This window comes from Myodes glareolus, chromosome 6 (genome assembly GCF_982192425.1).
Source record: "Myodes glareolus chromosome 6, mMyoGla1.1, whole genome shotgun sequence".
Taxonomy (NCBI): Eukaryota; Metazoa; Chordata; class Mammalia; order Rodentia; family Cricetidae; genus Myodes; species Myodes glareolus.
In genome coordinates, this window is record NC_142031.1 from 28,538,219 (window position 1) to 28,558,686 (window position 20,468).

The following is a 20,468-nucleotide window of genomic DNA, read 5'->3' on the forward strand; positions in this document are numbered from 1 at the left end:
TCCTGCAGGTTGTCCTTTGATGCCCACACATACACATGTGTCTACATGTGCAAGCACACATGTCTCCCCTGTGCCCTTCACCTACAACCCTTCCTCCAGCCCTCAACAACCATGTGTCTTTCCCGTCTCTTTAAGTTTGCCTCTGCAAGAATGTCACTGATAGATTCAGCATCACATGACCTTCTGAACAGTCTTATTTCACCGAGCATTAGTGTTCAGAGATAACCTGTGTTGGGAAACTTGGAAGAGTCGTGGGGTAGAAAGAGGAGTCCTTGTCATCAGAGGCTAGTGGATACCAGGGGCCCTGCAGGGGCAGGGCAGTGTCAGCAAAGAGAGATCACATTTGTATGCCTGGCCTGTCTTGTGCATTGCAGCCGGACCTGCGCTTGCCAAGGCAAAGACCCCAACACCTGTGGTGCCTCCTTCTCCTTCGGTTGTTCCTGGAGCATGTACTTCAATGGCTGCAAATATGCTCGGAGCAAGACGCCACGCAAGTTCCGCCTCACAGGGGACAATCCCAAGGAGGTGAGGAAAGCTGTGCTGGGCACAGAGCAGGCCCCCCTCACCCTTCCCTCCTGCACCCTCACCAGCTCTGCAGAGCTAGGACTGACATGCCACAGTACAGATGGGCGGAAATGCTTCCTTGCTTGACTTGGGATTTCTCAGCAGCCTTACCTTACCTCAGACTCTTGCCACTTAACAGCAGCTTTGAAAAAATTATTCTGAATACTTCTGACAAAAATGCAGATCTTGCATCTGAATGTGATCTGGCCATTTCTTCGTGGGACATTTTTTAGGGTGTAGGAATTATAAGAGGAAGAAGAACCTTCCTCTCTGAATCATTATTGGGCTTGGTGAAGTATCCCATCCTCCACTGGGCTGAGCAGACATTTTGGGCACCATGCAGAATTCTAGACCCTAATTTCTTATTTTGTCTTTTTTTTTTTCTTTTTCTTTTTTTCTCTCGAGCTGAGAACTTAACCCAGGGCCTTGTGTTTGCTAGACAAGCGCTCTACCACTGAGCTAAATCCCCAGCCCCATATCTAGTCCTCTCTTGTCTCCGTGCTGGGAGCCTATCCTGGTGCACTGGGTGGTCGCCCACATATACAGTCACAGAGATATAATGAGGGCCTCTCTCTGACTTCCCACCCTGGTCTCCCTTCCTGGGCCTTTCTCTTATCCCCATCACAACAGAACAAGGGCCTCTGGGTCTCTACTGCAGCTTCCGTCAAGGAGATCTCTGAGTGTCAGCTGAGGCCATCTCTCCCCTGCCATATTTTCTGTGCTCTATGCTGCCATGGTCATAGCAAGTGGTGGTCTCAGAATGACCACACTGTCTTCTCACCTCTGCTCCCCTCCCTTCCGCTTGTGCTCCTGTGGAAGGAGTCAGGGGACTGGCTCCTCTGTTAGAGTACAGGCAGGCATCCTGATGCCAGTCTTGGCCTTCCAGAGCTTGAAGATCCTAGTGCCAGGAGGACCTCCCACTCCCCTGAGGACAGGGACATCCACTGGGCACCTCTTCTGTGCTCTATAGCCCATGTACACATCTTCCTGGCTTTGTCCTTCACAAGAAAAATGAACCGCTTTTAGGGGTTAGAGAGATGGTTAGGAGCACCATGCAGGCACTCTTCCAGATGTCCTGCATTCGTGTCCCAGCCACTGAACTCCAGCTCCAGGGGACAAAACACCCTCTTGTGGTTTCTGCAGGCGACTGCATGCCCATGCCATAAACACACACACACACACACACACACACACACACACACACACACACACACACATATATAAATCTTTTTTCCCCAAATTCAGAGCCTTTTCCCAAAAAACTTTTGTTTGTTTGTTTGGTTTGGTTTTTTTATTTGTTAGTTTGTTTTGGTTTTCAAGACGGGGTTTTTCTGTAGTTTTGGAGCCTGTCCTGGAACTAGCTCCTATAAACCAGGCTGGCCTCGAACTCACAGAGATCCTCCTGCCTCTGCCTCTCAATTAAAGGCATACGCCACCACTGCCTGGCCCTCTCCCAAAACTTTTAGATAATTTTGTAAACTTAAAATAGACTCTAATTTGATAGCTCTTTGTAAGCTAAGACCCCCTTCTTCTGAAAGGGTAAATGTGGCTGCTTCGGTAGGTTAGAGAACTCCAGGGCCTAAGACTTGTCAGGAATAAAAAGATAATGGCTCAGTTTCTCCACAAACCATCGCTGGTCTGTCACCACCATGCCCTGAGCACTTGTGTGCTAGGTTCACACATATCCCAGTTACCCCAGGACCACACATTTGCCCAGGCAGTGGTACTTTGCTTCACAGACAGGAGAGTGACTTGTTCAGACCTATGTGGGGTTCCTCCCCAGGCTGGTGCTTCCCCAGCTCGTGAGCCTCACCTTGAAGCTGTGTTCCTTTGGCCCTGCTGTGCTGGTGGCAGCATCCGGACAGCAGCCAGAGCAGGCCAGGTGGCCAGGCCCTGATGCGGTATCACATTGGTTGCACTGACTGACGACTGAGCCCCGCTGTCAGCCACACTCTGTGCTGTGTGCTTGCCTGCGCTTCCTTCGTACGTGCTCCATGTTCATGCTCATGGCCTTGCTTCCCTGCGAGCCCCAGTGGCTATTGTGTAAGGCCAGAGAGACGACAGAGATGCCAGCTGCTTCACGTAAGAGAGTGGTCACTACTTGGTACAAGCGGTCATCCTGTGGACCTTCCTTGATACTGCAGGCCTTTTTCTGTCTAGTACAGGAACCACATGGAGCCACTGAGGGACCCAGGTCATCACTAACTTGCATTTCAGAAGACTGTAGGAGCCAGATCTTCGGATTTGTTTGTCTGACTCCTGACTGGTGACAGGCTGTGTGTGGGCCAGGCCAGCTGTGCGTCTCTAGCATAGTCCTGTCATTTTCCCCTTCCCTTTCCTCTAACAAGCATCCACCCCTGTGACCCACAGGATTCAGCTCCGAGAGCAAGGGCCTGCTGTCTTGTCTTGTCTTGTGTTGGGCTCAGTAGGCTGCATGTGACTGACATAGTAGCGAGGCCATCAGGGTGACTGCACCTTCCCGCAGTGAGCCTCAGTATCCGCAGCTTTAAAATGGACACAGCAGAGGCATACTCTGAATCTCTGCGGGTTCTTGGCTTCCTGCCTGCCTGGTGCTGCCCAGCAGTGATTCTGGTGGGGCTCACTCCTGGCAGGAAGTTTGCCAGGTAGTTTGCAGCTCTGAATGAACCTACCTGTTCTCTCTGCAGGAGGAAGTGCTCCGGAACAGCTTCCAGGACTTGGCCACGGAAGTTGCTCCCCTGTACAAGCGGCTTGCCCCCCAGGCCTATCAGAATCAGGTACAGGAGCCTGGATCTTTGTCTGTCACAGACTCAGGTTCCCTGATGCTGGGAAGCGGGAGAGCCCAGCCTGGCGGTCTCCTAGAGCCATTGTGTGCTTGTTTATACAGCCTGCACCTAGTTCCCCTCTCCCTGGTGGTCCCCTGGCGCCTCTGGCCTGGCATCCTCAGCAGAGGTTTGAGTTCCTCTCCACCTAGGCAAGCACACTTGAGCTAACCTAGGAGAGAGTGATTCCTTCAGGTTCCGGGCGTCTCAACTGAAAAAGCTTCCTCTCATGGCCCAGAATCGCAAGGCAGCTGTGAACCTCAACCTGCTTTTCACTGAGACCTAGATCCCAGGTACAGCTTCGGAACTAGTCACTTAGGCCTCCTGAACACTATTCTTGGCCTTCACACAGGTGACCAATGAGGAAGTGGCGATCGACTGCCGACTGGGGCTGAAGGAAGGGCGGCCCTTCTCAGGGGTCACAGCCTGCATGGACTTCTGTGCCCACGCCCACAAGGACCAACATAACCTCTACAATGGGTGCACAGTGGTAAGGAAGCCTGGGTCCAGGGGAGGAAGCCAGCTATGGGTTTGCTCATTGTAGGGAAGTGTAGGGAAGGATGTAGAACTGGATTCTCAGAGTCCTGGCTAGTGTTGGCTAGATGGCCTGCTCCTGCCCCTCCTTGAAGAAAACCCTCGCAACAGAAGTGTACCGGTAACAGGAGTTGTGTCAGGAACCAGAGCCTACGTGTGCATTTACTCAGAGATGAGGTTTGCGGATGAGACACGGAAGAGTCTTCCTTGCAATGCCTGCCAGGCTACACTGGTTGTCTATAGAGCAGGCAGGAGAGAGAGGACTTGGAGAGTGGGAGTGGATCCCCAGAGGTGTGAGTGTGCTGGAGAAGAGGGACACTCAAGACTGACTGAGGTGGGGACCCCGTCAAGGGAATGGTGCTGGTGCCGTGCTTACTTTTTCGCTGGGCTGCAGAATTTGGGGAGGCTAGAGAGAAGACTGGAGGCTCAGACCTGAAATGCTAGGAAGGGTGGGCTCTCCAGGATAAGGAGAGCTGGAGGATGGGGCCCTGGGAAGCAGGAAGGAGCACCTGCATCTTTAATACTTAAAGATTAACTATCAGTTGCAAACTTTCTAAAAGTTTTCATGTCTTAAAATTTGTATGTGTGCATGCCAGTGGGTCTGCACATGGGGGCAGCAGGGCATGCATATGCACGTGAGTGCATGGAGGCCAGAGGTCAGCCTCCTGTGTCCCTCAGAGGCTGTCTGCCCTTGGGGGTTATAGTCTTATTCTTAAGTCAGAGTCTCTCGTTGGTACTTGGAGCTGGGCAGTTAGGCTGGTGGCCAGTAAGATGAGACCCACTTATGCTTGGATTTTTAATGTGGGTCCAAACCCAGCTCTTCCAGCTTGCACAGCAATAGCATTAGGCCCTGAGCCCCATGCCCTCGGGATAAAATCTTTCAGAGTTGGGACTTGGAGAAATGACTCAGCTGCTAAGAGAACTTGCTGCCCTTTCAGATACCCCCAGTTTGTTTCTCTACAGCCACCTGTAACTCCAGCTCCAGGGAATCTGATGCCCTCTTTTGGCTTTTGTGATACCTGTGGCATATATTCACATGGGCACAAATATACTTATAAATAAAAAATAATAATAATTTAAAAGAAAAACCAAGTTGCTGGATTGTGGTAGAGCATGTCCTTCATCCCAGCACATGGGAGGCAGCGGCAGGCAGATCTCTGTGAATTCGAGGCCAGCATGGTTTACAGAGTGAGTTCCAGGACAGCCAGGGCTAAACTCAGAGAAACCCTGTCTCAAAAAACCAAACAAATAAACAGAAAACTTGTCTGAAATCTTATAAAGAAAGCAACAGTCAGCATTTGGTGGCCATCCCTTCAGACAGCTGTGTGTGAACGCGGCCATGTATAGCTATATAAAACTCCACATACACGGGGCCACAGCATGTCTCCCTGCTGTCCCAGGGCATGCTTTTCCTAACTAGTGGTATTAAATGTGTAGCTCTGATGTCAGCTATTTAAGCAGTTCCCCCACAGATGGCCACTTGGTGATTGATTGCACACAGTTCCCACCCATGTGCACAAGGAGGCCCTGCAGCTCTGTGCTGGAGGCCCCAGTGTACAGCGATGGTCACAAGCTTTTAGTCTCTGCTTCCTGCGACACCAAATCCCGTCGGTCTCTCTAGTATCCATCTGCTTCAGTGAGGTGTGCCTCTTACACACTTAGACACTGAAGAGGCAGAAAGGCTTGCCCGCTTTCTCTTGCCCCTTTTAATCTCTTTTTTGAGGGTACCCCATCTATGTCCTTTGCTTCTTTTTTAATCATGATTGTGGTGGCTGACAGTCATAAGGGTTCTTAGGTTAGGGACAGGGGCGGCTCCTGTAAAGCCGTCCCCTGTGTTGTATTTACTTTTGCTCTGTTGTTGATTGCCTGCGGTGTTAGGGAAGGGGGAGGGCACAAGACTGAGGGCCAGTTGAAGCTGGAATATAGGCAGAAGTCAGGTCCCTGGAAGGCAGTCTGAGACTGACTTGTGCTTTGGGAGGAACCAAGCTGGGGAGAGTGACACCAAAGTGGGACCTGAGCAGTCACGGAGTCAGCACGGTGACCGTCTGAAGCTTCTGTTCGGCACATAAAACATCACAGTGAAAACGGAAAGAGCAATACAAAATGGACAGCTCAAGTTATCTCTGACTAAACAAAGTTGGTCCCAAAACAACAGTGGTGTGTGTGTGGAAGCATGTGTAGTTGGGCATACGTGCCACAGAGCAGGTATCTGGGTGGCCACTGGATTGCTCATAGTGGTACATGATGTTCAACTGAGGCAGACTCTGTGATCAAGGAAGATAGCATGAATATATAAAGATGACTTTATAAATTATAAAAATAGAATATTTGTTTTAAAAATGGCCACAAGGCACAAAACTCACAGAACAAAGGAAGACAGAGAAATGTGTTGAAACCTGCCTAAATATACAAGAGGAAATGAGGTGGATGGATGATGAATGTTACAGCCCCCCCTCCACTAGACCCCGCAGAAAGAAGAGACGCCAGGCGCTTCTCTGGATCAGGAGATGCAGAGTCTTGAGAGAAACTAGAGCCTGCATTCAGCAGGAAGGCAAGGCAGGGTACCACTGAGCAAGTTCAGGAGGGGTGTTTACAGCCTCAGATGCTCTGGGCAGTAGAAGCTATGGTCTCCGTGTGCACTGAAGGTGATTTGGGGCAGGACGAGATTTGGCCTGCTATAAAGCAATTGGGACAGGTCTAGCATTCATACATCAAAGGTGTATTTTCAGAACCCTTGCTGCCTTCTGGAGCTCACTGGCTCTGACAGGCAGTCTCTCTGGGTCATAGCCCTAAATGCCAAAGCCAGAACACAGAAAACAAGAGAGTACAAGACTAGACTGTAAACAGACTTGGGGTAAACAAACCTTGTTGAGCACTAGAAACCAACCAGATGTTTTAATAACAGCTGGAGTGGAGGCAGCGATCTGGAAGACCGAACCACAGTCAGGTGGATGAGGACAGGTGCAGGGCAGTCTGGCAGCAAGCGGCAGGGCTGTCTGAGTGCATGTATTCCATAGTCACACATGCCTGTGATCCCAGCACTCTGGAGGCAGAAGAGGAAGATGAAGGCCAGCCTGTTTTATACAGCGAACTCAAGGCCAACTAGGGCCACCGTGTGAAGTCTTGTCTTAAAAAAAAAGAGAGGCCAGACATGATGGTACATACCTTTTGTCCAGTGCTTCAGAGACGGAGATGAATGGATTTCTCTTGAGTTCCAGGTCAGCCTAGTGTACAGAGCAAGTTCCAGCCAGGGCTACATGGTAAGACCCAGTCTCAAAAAAAAAAGATAAATTATATTAGAAGATTCATGTGCAAGAAATATTTGTGCTATACTAAAAATTTTTTTAAACTTATGCTTAATATCCTCTTTAGTTACCTAAAAGTATTATATGCATGCATGTGCATGTGTAAGTAATGTTTACATTTTTATTTTTTTAAATTTTGAGACAGGGTTTCTTTGTGTAGCAGCTCTGGGTTTCTTTGTGTAGCAGCTCTGGCTGTCCTAGAACTCATTTTGTAGACTAGGCTGGCCTTGAACTCACTGAAATCTACCTTCTGCCTCCCAGGTGTTGGGATGAAGGGCGTGTGCCACCACGCCCGGCTTACAATTATTTTTTTCTGAGGTCATTTTTAATAAAAAAGAAAGGTTACCTTAGAGGCAAAGGAGCTGAGTGGTCAGGATTCAGGGAGAAGGTATTGCCCCTTAATGTGGCACAGTACCGCAATGGACTACGGGCAGAGCAGGTGCCCTGGTCCCAGGTGAGCCGCACTGCGGTATAAGAGATAACGAGTAATTGAGCCTCTGAAAGCTGCCTCCCAGGCTGTGCTGTAAGTTTTAGAACCTTAGTGGTCAGGAGAGTGCGGTGGGACAAGGTGGATGACTGGTGGTAGGACTTTGTGGAGGTCACATGGTTGTAAGCCCAGACCCCTCTCTCCAAGCATGGACTCCAGTTCCGTCTTCTCTCCCTGTGGGGCAGGTCTGCACCCTGACCAAGGAAGACAATCGCTGCGTGGGCCAGATCCCCGAGGATGAGCAGCTGCATGTACTACCCCTGTACAAGATGGCCAGCACGGATGAGTTTGGCAGTGAGGAGAACCAGAATGCCAAGGTGAGCAGCGGGGCCATCCAGGTGCTCACCGCATTCCCTAGAGAGGTCCGGCGTCTGCCTGAGCCTGCCAAGTCTTGCCGCCAGCGGCAGCTAGAAGCCAGGAAGGCAGCAGCCGAGAAGAAAAAACTGCAGAAGGAGAAGCTGAGCACACCAGAGAAGATCAAGCAGGAGGCTCTGGAGTTGGCTGGCGTCACCGCTGACCCAGGTAAGCAAGGGGGTACTGTAGCACAGGTATGGGCCCTGTCCTCAAGGGGTATCACCTCCCCCTCACGTCACTCTGGCCACTTAGGAGGGGAGGTCCTGAGGCGTTTCACTCTGTCCATCAGAAAGGTGTCTTATAAAGCACCAGGCCCAGCATTTGGCTTCTCCAGTGAGCGCCCACTGTCCGGGGAGAAGGCCGTTATTTCAGGGTCCACGATAGGAAGTGGCTGTGAGTGTCCGAGCGCCCACTCCTCCCTGACAGGAGTCCTCGCTGTGACCCTAAGCCCACACTTGGGAAGGTGAGCTTCAGTTGAAGCTAAGGCGTTTTCTGGGGTCAGTCAGAGTGATGGCAGGGAGGACATGGCCTCTCCACAAGCTGTCTCTCTTCACCTTGAAGTTTTTTTTTGGGGGGGGTTCCCAGGGAGCAAGTCCCAGCTGGGCTTGAACGCTCCTCAGCACCTCATCCATCCTGGCTCTGCAGAGAGAACAGCTCTCAGGCAAGGAAGGAGCTTCTAGCCCTGTCCTTTGTACCTAGACCTTGCCGGGCTGTGGTGTCTGCCCCCTTTCCTACCTTGCCTTCTGCCTTCCCCAGGCCTGTCTCTGAAAGGCGGATTATCACAGCAAAGCCTGAAGCCCTCCATCAAAGTGGAGCCTCAAAACCACTTCAGCTCCTTCAAGTACAGCGGCAATGCGGTGGTGGAGAGCTACTCGGTGCTAGGCAGCTGCCGGCCCTCCGACCCCTACAGCATGAGCAGTGTGTATTCCTATCACTCGCGCTATGCACAGCCCGGCCTGGCCTCCGTCAACGGCTTCCACTCCAAGTACACACTTCCCTCCTTCGGCTACTATGGCTTTCCATCTAGCAATCCTGTCTTCCCCTCCCAGTTCCTAGGTCCCAGTACCTGGGGACACGGGGGCAGTGGGAGCAGTTTTGAGAAGAAGCCAGACCTCCATGCTCTACATAACAGCCTGAACCCGGCCTACGGTGGTGCTGAGTTTGCCGAGCTGCTGGGCCAGGCTGTTTCCACGGATACCCACCACCCCACCCCTCACCACCAGCAGCCTGCTTACCCAGGCCCCAAGGAATATCTGCTACCCAAGGTCCCCCAGCTCCACCCAGCATCCAGGGACCCCTCTCCCTTTGCTCAGAGCTCCAGTTGCTACAACAGATCCATCAAGCAAGAGCCAGTAGACCCTCTGACCCAGGCTGAGTCTGTGCCCAGAGACTCGGGTAAGATGGTCAGAACACCCTTGCCCGAGGCATCTCAGAATGGGGGACCCAGTCATCTGTGGGGACAGTACTCAGGAGGCCCAAGCATGTCCCCCAAGAGGACTAACAGTGTGGGTGGCAACTGGGGAGTGTACCCTTCTGGGGAAAGCCCCACCATTGTTCCAGACAAGCTCAATTCTTATGGGGCCAGCTGTCTGACCCCTTCACACTTCCCAGATAGCCAGTGGGGACTGTTCACTGGCGAAGGCCAGCAGTCAGCGCCCCATCCGGGAGGACGGCTTCGAGGCAAACCCTGGAGCCCCTGCAAGTTTGGGAACAGCACTTCGGCCTTGACTGGTTCCAGCCTGACTGAGAAGCCATGGGGGGTTGGAGCAGGGGATTTCAGCTCTGCCCTGAAAGGTGGTCCTGGGTTCCAAGACAAGTTGTGGAATCCTGTGAAAGTAGAGGAGGGAAGGATTCCCACTCCAGGGGCCAGCCAGCTGGACAAAGCCTGGCAGGCCTTTGGCATGCCCTTGGGCTCCAGTGAGAAGCTATTTGGGGCCCTGAAGTCAGAGGAAAAGCTGTGGGATCCATTCAGCCTGGAGGAGGGGACAACTGAAGAGCCCCCAAGCAAGGGGGTGAAGGAAGAGAAAAGCGGCCCAGGAGCGGAAGAGGAAGAGGAGGAGCTGTGGTCAGACAGCGAACACAACTTCCTGGATGAGAACATTGGCGGAGTGGCTGTGGCCCCTGCCCACTGCTCCATCCTCATCGAGTGTGCCCGGCGAGAGCTTCATGCCACCACACCACTCAAGAAACCCAACCGCTGCCACCCCACCCGCATCTCGCTGGTCTTCTACCAGCACAAGAACCTCAACCAGCCCAACCATGGGCTGGCGCTCTGGGAGGCCAAGATGAAGCAGCTGGCAGAGCGGGCGCGACAGCGGCAGGAGGAGGCTGCGCGCCTCGGCCTGGGCCAGCAGGAGGCCAAGCTCTATGGGAAGAAGCGCAAATGGGGGGGTGCTATGGTGGCTGAGCCCCAGCACAAAGAAAAGAAGGGGGCTGTCCCCACCCGGCAGGCGCTGGCCATGCCCACAGACTCAGCGGTCACCGTGTCCTCTTACGCCTACACAAAGGTCACTGGCCCCTACAGCCGCTGGATCTAGGTGCCAGGAGCCAGCGTACCTCAGCGTCGGGCCCGGCCCGAGCTGCCTCTGTGGTGCTTTTGCCCTCATGCCCGGGGGCGGGTTGGGGGTGCAGAAGTCTCTCTATATCTACATATATGGATATGCCTATCATGTATATGTATTTATGGTCCAAACCTCAGAACTGACCCGCCCCTCCCTCCCCTACTTCCCCAGCACTTTGAAGAAGAAACTACGGCTGTCGGGTGATTTTTTTTTTTCGTGATCTTAATATTTATATCTCCACATTGTTTTTATTTTTCCCCTTGTTTTGAGGGGCTTTTAATTTCTCTTTGTTTTTAAAACTTTATCCTTGTATATCACAATAATGGAAAGAAAGTTTATAGTGTCCTTTCACAAAGGAGCGTAGTTTTAAATTCCATTTAAAATGTGTATTTATTGGGTTTTTTTTTTTAAAGCGACAATAGTAATGGTTACAGATGGGCAGGAAAGGCCGTCAGTGCTTCCTGCTGGGTGAGCCCAGTCTCCTGGAAGCTGCAGGTTCTCCCAGCTATCTGCCCCCCACAAACCAAGGTTAGCATGTAGCCCTGGTCTATCCCTCCTTCCCACAGGCTGGGGAGCCTTTGGGACCACCCTGTTCCCCTCTGTGGAATGGGAGAAGCTGTAGACATCTGGGGGCCCGGCCTGGAGATGCTGGTGTTTGTTGTCCCCAGAAACCAGGTTGGAAGTAGACAGCTTCAAGCTTGCTAGTCTCCACACTGAATCCTCTCTGTCCGTTATTTATCAAGTCATATGATGTCCTGGTTCGCTAGGCAGCACCTCACGCTGGAGCAGGAGTCGAGCGGCTCCCAGGAGCCCTTCCCATCTCATTGATAAAGCCAGTGAGTACCGGGCTGAAGGAAGCTTAGTGGCAGTTTTTTTTTTACAAAATCGCCCCAAAGTTTGTTGATACTGAAAAAGGGCTACTGTATCTTTGAAAACAAGAAGTTGAACCCAAGCTGTGAAGAGCCAGCGTGCTGTGCGGTGCTGTGTGGTGCCGTGCGGTGCTGTGTGGTGCTGTGCGGTGCTGTGTGGTGCCGTGCGGTGCTGTGCGGTGCTGTGCGGTGCTGTGTGGTGCTGTGTGGTGCTGTGTGGTGCTGGAGCCTGGTGCTGTACAGTGCTGTGTGGTGCTGTGTGGTGCTGGAGCCTGGTGCTGTACAGTGCTGTGCAGTGCTGTGTGGTGCTGGAACCTGGTGCTGTGCTGTGCAGTGCTGGTCCTGTGCGGTGCTGTGCGGTGCTGTGTGGTACTGTGTGGTGCTGGAGCCTGGTGCTGTACGGTGCTGTGTGGTGCTGTGTGGTGCTGGAGCCTGGTGCTGTACGGTGCTGTATGGTGCAGTGCGGTGCTGGAGCCTGGTGCTGTGTGGTGCCGTACCGTGCAGTGCTGTATGGTGCTGTGCGGTGCCGTGCGGTGCTGTACGGTGCTGAGCCTGGTGCTGTAGTTTTGTGCTGGGACTTTTCTGACTCTCAGGGCAGGTGACATCCTGCCAGAGCTCAGCAAGCCAGTGTGATGGCAGGTCACTCATCGTCCTTATTCCTGGATCTTCACATGGGACAATGGTGCAGTCGTCCCAGCCCTCGCAGGGCATGGCCTACACTTCATTTAAAGTGCAAGGGTCAGGCGTTTTCAACAGGTTGCTAATGCTTTCCTCCTCTGAGGAGGCCAGTTCTCCATTGGATCTTTCTCTTTTCCTTCCTCTTCCACCTCCCATGTAACACACCCATTCTAAAATCCTGGTGCATTCATTTAGATCTTTGAAACGAGAGCGTTGGTGCTTTAATTTCTGTGATGTTGTCGAGAGAGGTTGGGCCTGACAGGCGGAAGTGGTGCTGGTCTGCAGCACGTCAGAATTTATGGAGTGTTCATTTTCTGATGCTGTTAGCCATGTTACCCAGCTGCTTGTGTGAATGTGTGTGGTGAGCGGGGGGGGCTTCATCAGGACACACACAGAGTGACGGCCGATCCCTGAGACAGCGGTCATCAAGTAGTTCTAGCCAGGTGTGGTCTTCATAGATGGAGCGTAGCAGTCCCATGGCGATGCCGAAGGCGAGTCCGAGTCCCCAAGCTTCGCGGTGCCTTGTGCCAGAGCTGAGAGCCGAGCGGCTGGGTGTTGACTGTAGCCCTTCGGAAGCACTGGCAGAGAGTGGCTAAAAGGTGTCCTGAGCATTTTTGTGGTCTGGTTTTAACTGTAAATAGTGAAAGATTTTTTTAAGCACTTTTGCCTAGATTTAAACAGCAACTTGAAAAAAAAAATAAAAAGTACATTTTAACATGGAATTGTGGGAGAAACTGTAAATAGTAGCTGCGTATTAACGTGCTTTGTCAATCCACCTTTACCATATTCTGTAAAGTTGCAATTATTTTACAGGACAGAAAAATGAAATATTATTGCTTTTGAAATAAATACCCAAGAGCTTATCAGGATTTAGAATTATTCAGAATTCAGATTTATAGGAAAGCCTCTGACCTCCTGTTTGACAAGCTAAAGGAGTCAGAGTCTCTAAGGCGCATGCTAATTTTCTAGTTTTGAGGGAAAGTTGGGTCCTTTAAATGCTATTTTGCTGAAATTGCATCAGTGCTTTTACGCAGGTCTCATCTGACTCCGTGCTTAGGTAGATGCGGGGGTGCCTTGAAAAACTTCATTTTAAATAATCTTAAATATGATATTTTACAAAGCATTTGGAGAATGTGACCGTGTATACGGCCCGTGGAAGCCCCAGGTTGGCTGTTGGCTTGCAAGGTCCCAAGTGTGGTCCAGGTGATTCTGATGTCGGCAGTGTGTGGATCTCTCTGACGTGTATTCAGTATGCTCCAACCCTCCTCACCCTTTGGTAGCAAAGCCATTAGATGAATGGAGAAACCAGTACAAGCTAAAAAGCATGTGACGTCCATCCCCAAGCCTGCACAGCCTTGGTTCGTAAGCCCTAGGCCAGGAAACAGGCTGCCGTGAGGTGAGGCAAAGGCGTTCTACGTTGGCCTTTCGGGTCATAGCGAGCGCTGTTTTGGGGCTCAGTGCTGTGGCTGTGCTTGAGCCCGTGCTGACTTTCACACACTACATGTATAACCTACCTCAAATCTGTCATTGAAATGAGCATGCTTTAGATGTGTATTTAAGACGTAACTATGCACAGTTCTATATCCCCCACCCCTTGCTGCTGAAGGCTTCTTAAAGAGAAAAATCAAAATTTTTATTTTTTACTGGCACTATCATTTTTTAAGTCCTGAAGATGATTGACAAGACATTTTTATCATGAGAAGAAAAAAAAAATAAAGCCATTGCAACTCAAGAACCTGACAGCGTGAGCGAGTTTTAAGAGTACCATTATAGCAAGGGAGATGATGACGTTGACGTCCGCTCCCAGTGTGCCCGTCCATGGCCACAGTCCACATGCAGCGTTTGGTGCCCCCCCCCCATGTTTTGCTTTGCTTTGTTCTGTTCTCCCTGACTGCTGTGTGCAAGAGGACTTGGGAAGCTCTATCCCAAGAGGTTTTCTTTTGTAATAAAAATCACTCTGCAGCAGGTTCTCACAGAATAACCGGTGCTTGCTGGAGAAGCCACCTGTCAGTAGCTCCGCTGAGGGTGGCGCACGGATTGGAGGGTTCAGTTTGGGGGTCTGGTTTTTAGCAGAGCCTACACACCTGACCCCTAGCCCTCCCAGGTGCTGCTTTGTCTCTTCACCGAGGTGGCCCTGGTGCATGGGAAGGGCTTCTGCCTCCTCTGGTCCTCCACCTGCTCTTGGGGAAACAGCAGTTTGCAGGGCTAGGGATTTGGGTGCTAGGTGGAAGAACAGGAGTAGCAGCACTCTGTTGCTTCGCAGCTGATGGCAGTGGGTGTGTGAGGGTGGTCACAGAGTTAGGAGATGTTCCTGGCTGCCTCGAGGTGTCCAAGCAAGGCCGAACTGGTGGAACACTGACGTACCCTGATGTGCCTCAACCAATCTCCTTCCTTTCGTTACTGAAGTGTGTTTTCTGGACTTGGAAAGCATTTTTATGAATTGAAATAGTCTAATAAATGGTGCTATGGTGTTTCAATGTGACTGTCCCTGATCTTGTCTCCCTGAGGTGCTATCAACGTTTGAAACCACAACCAACCAAAAACAAGGTGGGCTCCGTCTCTCGGCTTTTCTTTCCTTCTCTTTGGGTGCTGTCTTTGTAGACCTCTGTTTACTGCGCTGTGTCGGTTCGGAGCAGTGTTCTGGCTTTGTTGGTTTTGTTTGTTTGTTTTTGCTTTTTGTTGTTGTTGTTTCCCTTGGTGGCCAAAGCTAGGCACACAGAGAAAGGAGCTTGCTCCTTATAAGGACGGCAGTGGCCTGCCTGCCTGGGTGGGCTCTAGGGGTTTGTGCTATCTTCTCAGGCCATATTAGAAAGGGGGTGGTGGTTTTTAGGAAGGAGAGTCAGGGCCCCTGCCTCTTCCAGTATGGCAGGTATTCTCCTGTGGCCCAGGGTGCTAACCCCAGAGGGGACAGGCTAAGGTCCAGGGGGAATATCTTCACCTGGCCCCAGTGGGGACAGGATGGGCAAGCCTTCGGTTCTTGCCACTCACTGATAGCTCCTGGTGCTGAGACTAAAGGCAGGTGCTTTCATTGTCCCTCGATGCCACCACGGCTGCTTTTAGTTGGTGCTAAACTTCTCCTGTGTCCACATAAGCTGATGTAAATCTTAAGAACTCGACAGGAAGCTCCATTTTTATATCATTCGCTGTCACAATTTTTTTTTAAAATACCTCAAAAACAGGACATTGTGACAACTTAGAGTCCGCGAGGGTATGACACCCGAAGGTTGTCCATTATTAAATGACTTCCTTGACCTTGACGCAGCTGAGATCATTCTCTCTGCTCATTCTTCAGCAGTAAATGGCAGAATGCCCAAGGGAAGGAGTGTGGTTGGATTGTTTTCATACTTTAGTTTTGCTTTTGAATAAAATGTGAATCCACTTTGCCCATCTCATCGCGCTTTCTGTCACGGTTGCTGTCATTTGAAAACCCCCACACCTGGTTTTATCTGCTGTCCCTACCAGGCAAGCTTCACCACATACCCTGGACCAAAATATAACACATTGGCAGTGCATAACCCAACCCAGGCTCGCAGCTCCACTTGCGCCCGTCTTCACAGAAGCGCTGCCTTCCTGGCAGCGCTGCCTGAAAGGGCAAAGCAATAGGCTTCTCACCTGAGCAGAGAGAAGCGGCATAAAGCCGGGCTCTGGACTGTGTGCCTAAGGATCAGTGAGCTGTTTGGCCTGCTCCTCGTTTGCCTCTGTTCTGATATCAGGGATGCTTTCTGTTGGGTGTCGTCCATGCTCTCCTCGCTCTGACTGCCCACCGTTCAGGGGGAACCCTCACTCTTCATATGGGGACTTCAGATACTAATTGGCTCATCTGGACATCCCAAATTTTCTTGATTCCAATGCAGGTTTGTTTGTTTGTTTGTTTTCTTTTGAGGGGGGAAGACAGACAGGAGTGGTGTCATTTCTTTTCTTGTGTTTAAAGAAGCAAGGACCGGCTATCTCAGCATACTAATGCTTTAGACTTGATCTAGAACCCTTGTAGCTTTTGGATGTGTTTTATTTCTTATCTCTTTGAATTCCTGTTTGGTTACCTGGCTTCCAATGGAGGTGAACTTAACAACCATACTTGAATATTCCGTCTTGACTTTGTAAACTGTGGCTACTTGAAATGAAGTTTATCTGGGGTTGATGGATGAATGGTAGGTTTTTGCAATGTCTCAAGGCAATAGGATGTGTATTATTAAACTGTAGATATCTTAGTACAGTAAATTTATGCTGATAATTTTATTTTGTATAATTTTTACCTTTTTGTTAATATTTTCCTTCCACTTTATTGGTTTGTCTCCTGAGCTACCGCCTTCCTTTCCCTTTCCTTCTCCCCCAGTGTTTCAGTAAATTTAATTTAGGGTGCCTAGAAATTGCAAGTATGTATCCTTTTTTGATTTGTATTTTATTATAATTTACACAAACAACTGGGTTTGTGAACTGTATTACTCCTGGCATCTTTAAAATATTGTGGGTGTTTTAATAAATTTTATATTTATTTTTTGCACTCAAATTCTGTGTGAACTCTTTTTTTTCCCCTCTCTCTCTCCTTGAGCCAGAACTAAATTGTGACGTAAAGGTACCCTGTGGTCTTGCCGTTCCGTATGTATTATAGACACCCAGATGAAGCCTGCCTCAGAGCAGTGAGGGACCTGCTCTCACCCTGCCTGGGCTTATCATCTGAGTAGATGGAGTTCACAGACCATAGCTGGCAAATGGAGATCAGAGCTCTGGGGTGGCCTTGGTCAGCTTTTCTCTGCTTTCCCCCTTCTGGTCATTTTGGATTCTGCACTGCCACCTTAGAGCCGCTAAGCACCGCCACACGCTGGTGGGTTCTGAAGACTCTGACACAGCTGAGTAGTGAGATGCAAGGCTGGGCCCAGCTTCTGCTGTCCCTGGACAAAGGGATGCCTTTGGTCCAGGCTGCAGTTCCGGCAGTGGCTGGGTTTGGGGGACACAGAGCTGAGAGAGAAGGAGAAGTGGGCAGGAAGCTCTGCCCTACACTCTTCCATTTCCTCTACCCAAAATGTCCAGCCACCCAGCAAACTAGAGCTCGGTGATTTTTGCAGAAGAACCTTCTAGAAATGCTCAGACACACTGTCCAAGGTCCTGTTTATATCTATGCACCATATGCCTGGTACCCTCAGAGGGCAGAAGAGAGTGTTGGATTCCCTGGGACTACAGGTGGTTGTGAGCCACCATGTGCATGCTGGGAATTAAGCCCCTCTGAGAGCAGCCAGTATCAACCACTGATCCATCTCTCCAGTGCCCCCCTCCCCGCCCACAGCACACCTTTTTTTGGTTTTGTTTTTCTGCTCCCAATTTCATTTGAAGTTCGGCTAAGTGTCATTTAACCCATCTTCCTGGTCTTCCTGATCTTCATTTTGTCTTCACTCCTACCTAGCCACACTACTTGGTCCACAACTTTATTGGAAGTTCTGCTGCTGGTAGGACTGGAGAGGTGACAGCAATTAAGAACGCTTACTGTTCATTCAGGGAACTTGAGTGTTCAGTTCTTAGCGCCCACATCAGGCAGCGTCTGTAACTCCAGCTCCAAAAGATCTTGTGTTTTCTTCTGGCCTCTGTGAGTATCTATGTACATGCACGCATGCACGTGTGCACATGTGTGTGTGTGTGTGTGCGTGCGCACACACACACACTGCAAAAGCAGCTCCTCTGATGAGGGTTTAGAGATGTTGTGATCTATGGCTAAAGTAGTCGTTAGGAGTCATTTTAGTACTATATCTACTTAGCAGAATAACAATATTAGGTTCTCTCCCTTGGGGCTTATGCCCTATCTAGATCCAAGTTCTTGGCCCCATTCGCAGTGCCAGGCATGGGTTCTATCTAATGGATTGACCCTTAGAACCAATCAGAAAATGGTTGGTTACTCCCATGATACTCTCACCACTGATGCCCAGTGGGTAGATCTTGGCGGACTACTAGTTAATCACAGCTGGGTGACTGCTCTCCTCCAGGAGCGTCGCTAGTAGACTATGAAAGCTAGCCAGTTGCGATGAAGCTTCCAGGTGAGTACAGTTCGATTTTTCCATATTGTGGATTTAAGTATGTGCTGTCTTAAGCATTAAGGTTTTACCATTAAGTGCACAGGATAACAGAGTATTGACAGTAGCCTATGATGCTTAGGGGCTGAGGGAACCCTGCTGGCCAACAACTTCTTAAAAACAAAAACCCTCATAACCCTCATATGGTCAACATGCAGGGAGTAAGAAACTGAAGAGGGCTGTCCTGAAATGGGGTGTACGTAGCACACGCACACACACGCATCAGGGGTCGTTGTGCGAGTGGAAGACCCAGAAGTGGTGGGTGACTTCGAGGACATGGGATTTTCCAGACAGCGGGCGAGCAATTACACACAGAACTCAGTGGCGGTTGTGACAGCACGCACAAGACCATAGAGTCTCAAGCCAGACAAAAGCCCGCATGGGCGGGGAAGTCGGCACAAAATCCCGCCACTCTGAGGAGCTCTGGCCTCTGTAGCCGCCGGGAGGGGGGTCCGCCGTCTTTAAAGCCACGGCCGCACTCCCAAGGGTCGTGGGTGGGCAGCAGAAGCCGCACTTGACGGGAAGGAAACACGAAGTTGAGTGGGTAGAGGAGCTGGGTGAGGGCGGTGAGTATGGAGTTCTCAAAGAATTGATAAAATCTTATTTTAAAAGCTTTACTGCTGGCCCTGCAGACTGCTTAACCTTGAAGAACTGTCAGTCGCCTCACAGATGAGGGAGACCTTCAGCATCCTGGAGGAGACCGGAAGAGGGGTTCAACCCCCACCAGTGGTGTGCCTGTCCGCATCTCCAGAACGCCAGATAAGACAGGAGGGGCTTGTGCAGCTGCAGATGTTCAGTGCCACCCGCACCTTGGGCAGTTGTGCAGACACGCCCTGCCCTAGGAGTGCCCACCTCCACCCTCCATGCCACCTTCATCCCCGATGCTCATCTCTGCTCCAGCGTCACCTCCCTCACTCCTGGTTTGTACCATGTGTAGCAGCTCAGGGAGGTGTCTCGTGGCTCACCCCACCCCACCCCTGTAGCTTCTCATGCAGAGCTGGCGGGTTCTACTGTCTATCCCATGTCTGCCACACTTCTGCAGCTAGAGATGACTGTGGCTTCAGCTTAGACACCATCCACTCCCTTCTGCTCTTGCTTCTCCACAGGGCTTTCTTCAGGCAGGCTAGGAACCTGGTCCTCACTGACTTCTCTGAAGGACTATATTTCCCCAAAACCCTCTGGTCCTGGGGGTCCCAGGCACCTGCAGTCTTCTGATCACCCCCAAGACAATCCCTTCGCAATGCAGCCTACCAGACATATGCAACCCACAGCCCATGGGCCACATGTACCCAGGATTGCTCTAAATGTGGCCCAAAGGCATGGATAGAAATCATGACAGGCTTTTTGACATTTTTTCCTTTTTTTTTTCTTCCTTTTATATTTGGTGGGGAGAGACTGGGAGAGATGTGTGCCATGCTGAGTGTATAGAGGTTAGTGGCCAACTTCTAAGAGTTCTCTTCCTCCACATGTGGGCTGCGGGGATCTAGCTCAGGTCTCAGACCATCAGGACCAGCGAGGCCAACTGCGCTTGTGCAGCTGAGCTGCCTCCCGGGTCTGGCAGTTGTCTGAGGACCCAATCACATGGTTTTCGAGCGTGAACTTTAGATCACAGTGTCCAGACATCAGACACCAATGCAGGCCTTCCCTCTGAGACCTTTGCTCAGCTGCCTGGCCTCAAGTGTGACTGCCAGTACCAAGGCTGTACAAAACTGTGTCTTGCCCTGGTCCCCTGGTGCCGCGTGGTGCTCTGTGGCTGTGTGCCAGAGCTGAAGTTGCAGGTGCTGCAAAATCCAAGTCGCCTTCATGTTGCCGAACTCCCCAGCCACACCCTAAGTGACCTCAAGCTGCTCTTCCCTGTTACAGTTAGCCCACAGTAGATCCTGGAGCTGGCTATGGACGACTTCGCAAACTGGCACAGGCCCTGTCACTAACAGACACCTTGCTCCCATGGGTAGGGGTGTGCTGGAAGCGGGCCACGGCAGATCCCTCCAAAGCTGGGGCCCAGACGGTTCTTCACACTCTGGTCTAAATTTTGGAAGATACATTCTTATGTGCCACACACACACACATAAGAACTCGAATTCAGATGCCCAGAGCACCTGTAGTCTCAGCAAGGAAGATGCCCGGCTGGTAAAAGTGCTTGTCACCAGGCCTGGTTCAGTACCCAGGACTCAATGGAAGGAAGAAGCAACATAGGAAGTTTCCTCTGACCTCCAGTGTGCACTGTGGCACCATGTGTACACGCACACACATGAC

The 20,468-nt window shown here is 50.9% G+C and overlaps 1 protein-coding gene across 7 annotated transcripts in view; it reads left to right on the plus strand.

Annotated features, from left to right (window-relative positions):
- The window catches only part of Tet3 (tet methylcytosine dioxygenase 3), a 103,824-nt gene extending 87,164 nt beyond the window's left edge, over nucleotides 1-16,660 (plus strand). For all 7 annotated transcript variants that reach the window (XM_087907096.1, XM_085691288.2, XM_087907095.1 and 4 more), the window contains 5 exons: nucleotides 375-525; nucleotides 3,231-3,320; nucleotides 3,718-3,855; nucleotides 7,877-8,213; nucleotides 8,802-16,660. In XM_087907096.1, coding sequence (XP_087763222.1) covers nucleotides 375-525; nucleotides 3,231-3,320; nucleotides 3,718-3,855; nucleotides 7,877-8,213; nucleotides 8,802-10,582 — 2,497 coding nt within the window. In that variant the 3' untranslated portion in view covers nucleotides 10,583-16,660. The remainder of the gene's footprint in view (nucleotides 1-374; nucleotides 526-3,230; nucleotides 3,321-3,717; nucleotides 3,856-7,876; nucleotides 8,214-8,801) is intronic.
- Nucleotides 16,661-20,468: the final 3,808 nt, after the last annotated feature.